We start from the raw sequence: 10,681 nt of genomic DNA, 5'->3' as shown, positions 1-10,681 counted from the left end.
ACAACACGAAAGGGACAAAAATGAGATGTTTGTTTTTAGACAAAATTTCCCAGGGTTGGCCAAACGTGAAGACCACCTTTTTCGACCCCCCTCCCCGAGGGTATCGTGTTGTTGTTTTTTGTTTTTAGTTTCCCCTTTAAGAATTCTGGTATAAAGTAACGTCAGCCAATGAGAAGACCTACCACTCTTCAAATAGCAATCGAAAAACTTGGGCAAGAGACTATTTAAAGGGATGAGCCGCCCAGCTACAACCGACCCCGTCTTTAGCCCCCACACCCCCGCCTAAACTCATGGGCCTCGTTAGCATATCACGTGCCCCGGAGCCTGGATCTTAATGAACTGGACGCCCGGGCCCTTCCTGCGCATGCGCTCGCGTAAAAATGCACTTGGAAATGAGGCGTCTGTCTTGGAGTAGTCGACTTTTAAAAAGCATCGGGAGCCCTTGATATGACGACTTCGTTGGTCCTGCATTCACGCTGGGCGGACACCTTGATGTACATGTATGAAAAAAGCCCGAATGAAAACAATCAGAATAAAACTCAAGCCATGGAGGGACTGAGCGGGAACTGCCCCGCTGCCCACTGCAGGGACCTTATCTCACACCCAGCGCTGGGGCGGCATTCTGGCAGCATAACTACACACCAGGGTTCCGTGTACTCGGATATATCCTCCTCGGACGCCGGTCGACAGTGCCCTGCTCCCCAGACATCTTCAAGCACTTCTCTGGGCTACGGCTATCCGTTTGGAAGCCCCTATTATGGGTGCAGGTTGTCTCACTCGCACAACGTAAACTTGCAGCAGAAGCCCTGTTCTTACCACCCAGCAGAAAAATACGCCGAGCCCAGCAGCGCGTTGCCCACAGAAGAACTCTCCAGCAGGGCGAAAGAGTTTGCCTTCTACCCCAGTTTCGCCAGTTCTTACCAGGCTGTCCCGGGTTATCTAGACGTGTCGGTCGTTCCAAGTATTAGCGCACACCCAGAACCACGGCACGACGCCTTGATTCCAATGGAAGGCTACCAGCACTGGGCTCTTTCTAATGGCTGGGATGGGCAGGTGTACTGCTCGAAGGAGCAAACACAGTCAGCTCATCTCTGGAAGTCGCCATTCCCAGGTACGAAAATCAGCATGCTGTTGGAAGAGTTGTTATCGTTAACTTAATACGAACGCTGTCATCCATTTCACTAGCAAAGCCAGAAAAACAAACTCGCGTTCGCGTTGCACATTCAGTTACGACATTCCACACAGCACAGTATGTAAACGACCGATTGAAAACTAAGAAATTCGCGAATTCATCAAATGTTCAAATGAGGCTTTTCCTAGCCGAAAAAATATATTTTATTTGCACTATCTATCAGTATTTTCCATAAATAGCTAAGTTCATAGCTAGAACTAAAATAGCTGTAAATCAAAACAAAAAGGTTTGTTGTGTGAACCCATGCAATGGATTGTATGTCCTTTCGTTCTGTGTCTATTGTATGAAAAGTCCCCCAAATACAATAGCCTACTACAACCTATATAGGCGCACAGATGTTTTTTTTTATTGTTTTTTTTTTTACAATGGAATATACGCATATTGTGAATAAATACACATTTTAATTTAGCAAGCAAATTTGCCATTCATCTATTTTACCATTATTATTTAAATGCGAGCGTTTCAGGCACAACATGAACGAACTCATCTTGTGACTGAATAATAACAGTAACTAGATCATTGTGAATATCGTCAGGTCTCAGCGTTCTACTGAGAACAGGCTCAAGACGGGACATTAAGCTACCCTAAAAGCGCAACATGAAATCTTCGTCGGGGGAAGCAAATAGTTCGTTAACGCATGATTAGCTACAACTTCACTGAGGAACAATTACATTTTCGGGAATGGCGTCAATGGTTGCCGCATAAACCGAGCTGTCCTGCAGACTGGGTTTAGGAAAGGCGACATTGCTTTCGCTGTTTGATAAAATAGCGGGTTGTTTGCACAGAAGCAATAAATCTTGCCTGTCTTTGTCAGCGGCCACCGAGGGCTGCGCTGCGAATGCCTGACAAATGTGTGCATTTGTCTGAATTCGTTTTCATAAGGCGTTTGTCGAATCTGCCGAGAGCGTAAACGTGCAGCTGCAACCCGAATTTATTTTGTACTGATCAGTGGAGCTACAGATTGATGGATTATTTTTTAAGATTGGTAATATTGTGACGAGTATATATATTATGGCAGCAATTCAAAATTTCTAAATGACACACTAAGCAAAATCACTTCATAAGGACCACCAGTTAATTAAGGGTTATCGTACTTATTTCTTTCCAGGGGAAGATTTGGACAGAATTAAATTTTCATATGCATTTAAGCCACTGCTAGGGCGAGTTGTTGCCAACACATTCACCCCTCCCCCTCTCTCTTTAATTCCAGCTGGGATATACGTGCTTGCGTGTATTCGCACGCGCTCACACACACACGCGCGCGCACACACACGCACACACACAATTCCAGTCTCTACTCGCGTGGAGCAGAGCTTGAGACCACGGGGACTGCTTCTGGGACAAAGTTGTCCAGTACCTCATTCTTGTAAAAATAATCGTGGGTAAACAGCTACTTTAAAACGTCGTAGGTATTATCATTGAAAGAGAGATAATGAACAGGATAACGCAACAGTAACAGCGTCGATATACCAGCAATGACATTGTGTGTGTTACACCTCGTTGTTTACACAACGTAAAAATAAATAAGTGTAACCTAATCTGTTCATTTCTAAAATCATAGATATTGTCTTTGAAAGAGGGATAATGGACAGGATAACTAGTAACAGCGTCCCTTTCGAAATTCCAATATTCCAGCAATGACTTTCTGTGTGTAGACTTTTTGCAAGGAAAACGTGTTGCAAGGCCCATGATCGAGAAAAATAGTTGGCTAATATTTACTGACTATTTTTATATGTCCATTATAATCTGAAACAACATAAATGTGGGCTAATTGTTTATGTACTTTTGGTTTCTTCATTTGACATGGAGGCGGAGCTCGGGGCCATTTGAAACGGTCCTAACCGTCACACGTGCACCCAAAACCAATTAGATTTGCTCCTCGGTCATCCTCAGCCGCTCTGATCTGTATTTTTCTGGGGCCAAAGTAATACAAATCAGTTCAAGACGCAAAGTTCCAGTTAGCGAACTTGATAATGTACTACTTAAAAAAATAAAATAAAAATAAAAACAAGCAAACATCTGTCATTCATGATACTAGAAACTCCAAATTATCATCTTAGTTGTATCAGCATCTTTTGTTTGGAACGCGAATTACAGCTGCATTTAATCGTTGTTTTAATTTTTTTAATAGAAATTCGTTCGGATCGGCATACCTTTGTCGCATATTGTCTCATAATGTAACTATTGCTTTAATTTATGCACTTTGTTTTAATTTCAGCTGAGAGTATACTTTCGTAACGTAGATTGCATCACACTACATATACAACCTGCCTTGTGCCCTCCCACCCAATCAATATCTATCTTAAGAACCTGCTTTGATGTGGGGGCTCATATAGCCTAGGGGCTCGTCACAACAGAAATACGATTTCGTATCAGCCGGACAGCAGGGGCAGTATTTCAACCTTGCATGTTGCGTTGAGGTCTTCATCACACAACCTGTCCTGATACATTGACACCATGGTGGCGAACACACATAGGACCCTACCTAATATACCCTACGTAGTGTGTGTGTGTAAGTGGTAAGTGGTTGTCTTTCGCAAGTTTAATATGCTAATCAACATTTCCAGCAGTACAACTATTATCTCAAGTTCATACCGCAATTACAATTCACTGTTCCTTTAATATTGTGTTGGAGGGGAAATCAAATCACTAGTGACAAAATGTATGTATTGTGTAAGAACAGATATTTCACTGTATACACTTAATAAAATCGCAAGAATAGACATTGAATGACGCATAGTGCCCTCGGTTAGAATTTGGCACCCAGGTGGGGTCAGAAAAGGCAAAGGAGACCCCCAAAATTCTATACATATTTCATAAATCAATAGTGTGTTATGTGCACATTTATTTAACTCTATTGTCTCTGTGTTCACACAGACTGTATTTTCACATATACGTCACTGTGTTCCACATCGCGAAATCATATGCTTTTGCTTGTGGTTATCCTACGGCTTTGAACCTACACCGCACGGTTATGGATCCTTTAAACCAATCTGTGGATTTTAAACCAAGTGAAAGTTAATGTAAGCAAGAAATAAGTAAAAAGTGACGATCTGCAGTGTGAACAAGGCACACTGCCTCTTCAGAAAAATAAAATTGAACATAAAATTGCAATATGCTTCTCTATGATATGTATCATCTCACATTCACCCTGCGAGCAGGACTCACAGGGTGTGTGCTTGGTGCATCGATCTAATCACAGGTTACCGCATGTCGCTCTTGGTTATGGGACTGAAGAACTTCCACTAGAGGCCTGCGTAATGTGTTTCTTTTTTTTCGTCTTGTACTCTTACGTTTCCCACGTACCTATATTGATGTTTACCCTTCTCGCAAATGACATCTGGAAAATCAAAAACTATTGATTTTGGGAAACAGATGTGCCCTGTACAAGACTGCAAGGTACATAAATATATGTATAGGTGCAATGATATTTAAGGTGCTTGGTTGTAAAATACTGACATTTATGTCTCGTAAAACAATAATCCACTAATCTACTTGTAGATCTTGTATACGGCAAACACCTCACTGGGTTGCGCCTCTCTACTTCTCCCTGGCCTTGAGAAGAGGTAGACTACGGCAGTACAAACAGACATTTTCCATAACGCTCCCTCTTCACTCGATTTAACTTGCTTGTGATCACGTCGATGTACGGCTACAACCACGCCTGCGCGACAGGTTCTTTTTGAAAATCGTTAGGTAGCCTACTGCGCACGGAGCTTAGTTTTTCGTGGTAGATAAGACCCGTACTGCATAGCCATTGTCAAACTTTGCATCTCCTCAAGTAGGCCTACACCTGAACGCTGTAACGGTAATCGTCCTCTTCCAGGAGGTACAGTGAACGCAATAACACTGTTCACAAGGACTTGGAAGTTGGAAGTTTACATAACAATAACTTTGCTACATCTGAAATCAACGTGTGTGGGTGTGTGCGCGCGTGCGTCTGCGTACGCGCGTCTATGTGCGCCCTTGAGACAGAAGGTCAACAATTATGTTTGTTTAAACATGGCATCAAAACCACAGTTATTAAAGACTCTATATTGCCCATACTCACACAACTAAAGCGGCCTACATAAATATGCGTTTCCTCGATTATCATCACTGCAGTGTGCCATTAAGCCTTCTAAAAACAGGTGTTCAGGTTAAAGGGTTCTTTAGAACAGCCGTGCAATCCAATTTTTGTGGAATGAAAGCGCTTAAAAACATTTAATAAATATTCTTCATATTCATTATTTTTTTGGACGTATACATATTTTTGTTTTAGACTTTCGGTGCTTTCGTGCATATATCTAATGGCTGAGTTGTCAAAGTGTGCCTTCATTGAAATAATTAACCCGCTTATGTGGGCTGTGTATGAATGCGACAAGGCATTTTCACTGCTCAATAATAAACTGCAGGGAAAATGTTAACCAACGACCAAGAAATAATTCAGGTTCTGACTCTGCTTTCCCCATGATTCAGTTGAAAGAGTCCAGTCGTCCTGTACGGGAAAGCCCTGTTCATTAATAATGACTGAGATTTGTTCGCAGTGGATTACAATAAAGTGACTGCTAGATTTAAACTAAAAGCACCTTCATGAACTTTTTGTATTGAGGTGAATTTCATTCAGTGATTAGATGCGTAAGAATAAAGCAAAGTGACACAACTTAGACACACCTTCACACTTCAATTTGACATTTTTCTCGCCATAAACCATAAAAGTATAAATATCGTCGAATTTCGTGTTCAGGTTAAATGTATTCATTTATTTTCTTGGTATTGTAAGAATGAAGTATTAAAGCTAGAAATGTGCGCCGTTTCGATTTGGACTAAATAGCTTAATTACTCTTTTAAGTATGTAAAAACTTTGATATATTGCAAGGCAAATTATACATGTTGCGTGATTGAAAAATGTTAGTTTGTTCCCTGAGAACTAAAACATGTGAAGCGTTCACACTGGATAATATAATTGCAACATGTATGTGAAGGCAAGCCACGGGGAATGCTAGATATGCGTATATATAAGGCGACCTTAAATGCTTAAATGTAATTATTTCAACTTGTCTGCTGCATCAACGCCACTCTTGCTTTTAGCAATGCTGAACTGAAATACTGCTTCTTGTTTCGCAAGAAACTTTGGGTCGTTATTTGAGCCTTCAGTTGTTCTTTTCCCGTCACAGATGTAGTTCCTCTACAGCCTGAAGTCAGCAGTTACCGCCGCGGCCGGAAGAAGCGAGTCCCGTACACTAAGGTTCAGCTGAAGGAGCTGGAAAAAGAGTACGCTGCCAGCAAGTTCATCACCAAAGACAAGCGAAGACGCATCTCCGCCGCAACCAACCTCTCGGAGCGCCAGGTCACCATCTGGTTCCAGAACCGGCGTGTGAAGGAGAAGAAATTCGTCAGCAAATCCAAGACCAGTGCCCACATGCACACAACCTGATACCTTCAAACCCCGTTTGACCCCCCACTCAGATCGCTCTGATAAAACTCTGTATTTATATGGTATCAAAATCACATACGGAGAACATTTCACGATATCATTTTATTCAACACCGTCGCCTTCTTTAGAGAAAATATTATAAAACTGTGAAACATCGTAAGAAATCAGCTCAACATTGTCTTTTATATGAATGTGTAAATAAATATATATATAAATATATATATAATATTTAAAATAATCTCTGTATTTCAAACAGACACGTGAATAATGTACTTTTTCTTCTGAATAGCGACTTTTTTTCTTCCCAGATCTTCGTTCTCGTGCAGGTGTACAAACAAACAAGATTTAAGAAATGAGACAGGATGTAATTGATAGATAAGCTTTGCTGAGAAATAAGGAGAGCATCGTAAGCGAACAATAAGGACACTGAAAGTTATGAACAATATTAGGTATTTCTTTCCGCCACGGATACAGTATGGTCTTCAGAGGAGGATGTATCAAGCAAAGGCCTAGTTTAAAAACTTAAATATTTAAAACGCTTACATTTCTACTTTTTAATTGGTGCTTTCATACATTGGGTAAAAAAGGCTCTTGTTAAATTGTACAGTGCCATGCCTTTCATTAGAATTCTTTCTTTTACATTGGAATATACAAGAACTCCACATTTTGTTCCTTTGTCAGTGAAGGATGTGTCTCTGCCTAGCAACCGGAATGTTTGTAAGCAGTTAAAGTAAGTATAACACATTAATGCACACCTCTTTATCTCTCAATTTTATTTGTAAATATCTTAAAGAATTCGAGCTATTTGCGCGCCTTGTAAGCGGTCCACTCCCCTTGTGCAGTCTGTGAACTGTGTTGTGCTGTTTGGTTAATACGTACTGAATGGAAACGTGTTTCTATAAATAAACAATAATAATAATGACGACTATACATTTTCTAAAACAACTCCATTTGGTTTATTTTAGGCCTGCAACTGCTGGTTTCACATTTACTGTATCTGCTCGGGCGGATTCCCCAGTCTAACAAAAAGGTCTAATTTGGCGCCATCTATTTGAAGAATATAAATAAGAAAAAAAATCATAATCAAATAATGTACACAATAGGATGATGAGTTGGCGATGTTTGTCTGGTGCCACTGGTTTAGAAATGTTTCATGGAACCACGGACTTCAACCAATTAATGCAAAGGCTGTAGCTGTAAACTACATTAATCTGAAAGTGGACATTTCTTGACCCAGCCCACTCTTATAACAGACAGAAAATTATTTGTAAGTCATTTAATTACGGATTCGTGAGCTTTGTTGTGTAGCTATATCGGCAGACACAATGTATAGCCACGCCTAACTTATAACAAGAGATTTGAAAACAGTTCACATCATCGACTGGGTGCCACAACAAACGTCTGAATCTTTTCGAAACGACAAATTACATCATTAAACGGCTATATCACGCGATGCTAATCCATATAGGTGAAGAAGGAGGCAATGCTGCTGTATTCTCGAGGCACGTGATCCCATAGTGGCAGCAGGTTAGGCCTTAACGTTGCAAGATGGCGGGGGATGCAGATCGGATAGGCATGAATCCTCCCACAAGCATAATAATAATTATCATTATTCGCAACGGACACACATTTACCGTGTATTATGGGGCAAATTTAACAATGGGAAAGAAATGGGAAGATTTTTAACAAAGTTTTAACAGACAAGGAATGTATCTTTAAATATAGGGTATTTAACGGGAACGTATATTTGAATGAACTTGCTGACAGTATGAGTAGTTTGCATAATTGCATTTAATAGTGCATGGCTTATTACCCGTAGAATACCATATCTGACTATACAATGATAGAAAATGAACTGTTTAAAAGCCCTTTCTTTCCCAACAAAATGTTGTCTTTGCTCTTTGTTCACCTGGTGTATTCGAAGTGTCTCGTTAGTGACAGGTTGTTCGGAAACCTGACAAATCAAATGTGGTCCCTTTGATGAAATAATTTTGGACACGAAATAGCACCCCCGCCCCCAAACATATACACACACACACACACACACACACCCATGCTCTCTCTCTCCCTTTCTCTCCATTTCAATTTAAATTTCAAAGTGCTTTATTGGCATGACAAATATAGGCACTTGCGTTGCCAAAGCAGAGGTTGCAAAATACAGCTATATACAATGAATGCAGCATTATTAATGAGTTATTCCCAAAAAGTCAAGCCTATAACGAAAATGGTAGTAAGTGCTGTTAGGTGTGTGTGCGCACGCGCGCGTGTGTCTGTCTGTCTGTGTTGTGTGCGTGAGTGAATGCTTGTAAGTGTGTATGTTGCCTGTGCATGTGTGCATGATGTGGTCACTCAATGTCCCTCCGAGTGTAGCAAGAAAATGCACATTGCGCTGCTAGTATGCAGCGATCATTTTCCCTAATGAGAAGGATAATGTATCTTGATCAGGTGTGTTTTTGAATTGGGGATATTTTTGGATCATTTTGGTGTTGACTTTTTGGCGAGTTTGGTCGAATTTTGCACATTCTATCAGGAAATTGCAGGGTTGCTATCTCTCTGTCACGCACGCACACACACACACATACACACGGTCATCACCATTCACTTCTGTAACTAATAATACACAAGACCGCATGCGTAATTTATTATACTATGGCTAAAAATATGACCACAAGTTCAATTTTTTTGCATGGTGTAAGAACATTCACAAGTTATTATTCTTAATAAACCGTCAATATTGCATTTCAATAAATATTATTTTACTGTTTTTACTACTACTCTTGAAGTATTTGTGCTCTTGCGGTCCGTCCAATCTGAAGCCGAAAATAATTATTATTATTTGTGATATCTTATGGGGTATACCTGCAAACTTCGCGGGACGTCACAGCGAACTGACATAATGTGTTACTGTAGAATTTTGACATTGTACAGGAACAAATCATCTTTTTATTTTTATCAAACACCCTGTGAGGTTGAGATGTGAGAAATACGCACTTGAAATAACTTTGATTCCTTCCAATGTGTGTGTGTGTGTGTGCGCGCTCGCGCGTACATACGTGTGCAGAAAACGCGTTGGCCAATTGTCTTTTCATAATAACTTGTTATGAAGGAAATTTAAAGCTATGGGTATCATGATTCTCAACAAATCAACCACTGTTCGGAATGAAAATCAATTAGTTCTTTCTTTTGAACTTTTCTGAATTCCACAGATTACTTTTTTTTTTAAACGCATGCATTTGTTATTATACTTAATGATTATTACACTTTTAGATTTGAACTGCTTTGCGTGACGGAATGAAAATAACATGGCTGTTTTCAGACTTTATTTGATTACTTGACTAATTTTTCTTCTTAAATGCCGTGTATTGTCAGAATTATAGTAAACTTCCCATCAGCGTTCGTGGTGAAAGCGCACATAAGGACGATAGAAATCGGAGACGAAGTTTGTATATATCTTTTAATGTAACATTTAATCAGACATGAATTTGTCATCACTTGCACAACAGTTCGGGTCATAATGAGGTTGGAGAAAGGGGAAATGTTATTCTCGCTTAAATTGGTTACTCAAAATTAGAAACGCCTTACAGTTTTTTTTAGAAATACGGTTTTGACGACTATTTGTTATTTGATTGACATATTGTGATGTACTGTGGTATAATAAAGACTTAATACACGGGTGTTTCAAGTGGCCTGTTCTAAAGATGCATGTATCATACAGGTACGAACATGGATAATGGAACACGTATTAATTTGCAGTTAACGCCTAGGCCTACTGTATTATGCCCTTGAAGGCCCTCGACCATTTGTGAAGTGTAACGCTGGATCGCATGTCTTGTATGTGAGAAAAAGGAAATATAATAATAATAATAATAATAATAATAATAATAATAATAATAATAAAATAAACTGTAACATCACACACGTTGTGCAGGTGGCAAGAACTGTATCTCAGCCTACAATCATTTACGTCTTCAAATTTTGTCCCGCACGACCGATTCATACCGAATCGTAGGCCCTACAAGGCTATTATTTGTCAGTAAACATGCATTGCTAAAATGTTATTTTCCGGAGGTTCA

The 10,681-nt window shown here is 39.9% G+C and overlaps 1 protein-coding gene across 1 annotated transcript; it reads left to right on the top strand.

Moving 5' to 3' along the window:
• The first annotated feature begins 252 nt into the window (after positions 1–252).
• Positions 253–7,530, top strand: hoxc13a (homeobox C13a). Its single transcript, XM_064299570.1, has 2 exons — positions 253–1,111; positions 6,349–7,530. The coding sequence occupies exons 1-2, from the start codon at positions 448–450 to the stop codon at positions 6,606–6,608; spliced, it is 924 nt and encodes a 307-aa protein (XP_064155640.1). The 5' UTR covers positions 253–447; the 3' UTR covers positions 6,609–7,530.
• Positions 7,531–10,681: the final 3,151 nt, after the last annotated feature.

Source organism: Anguilla rostrata, chromosome 11 (assembly GCF_018555375.3).
Source record: "Anguilla rostrata isolate EN2019 chromosome 11, ASM1855537v3, whole genome shotgun sequence".
Lineage (NCBI taxonomy): Eukaryota > Metazoa > Chordata > Actinopteri > Anguilliformes > Anguillidae > Anguilla > Anguilla rostrata.
The sequence above is the reverse complement of the archived record's forward strand: the minus strand, read 5'-3'. Positions and strand labels throughout refer to the sequence as shown.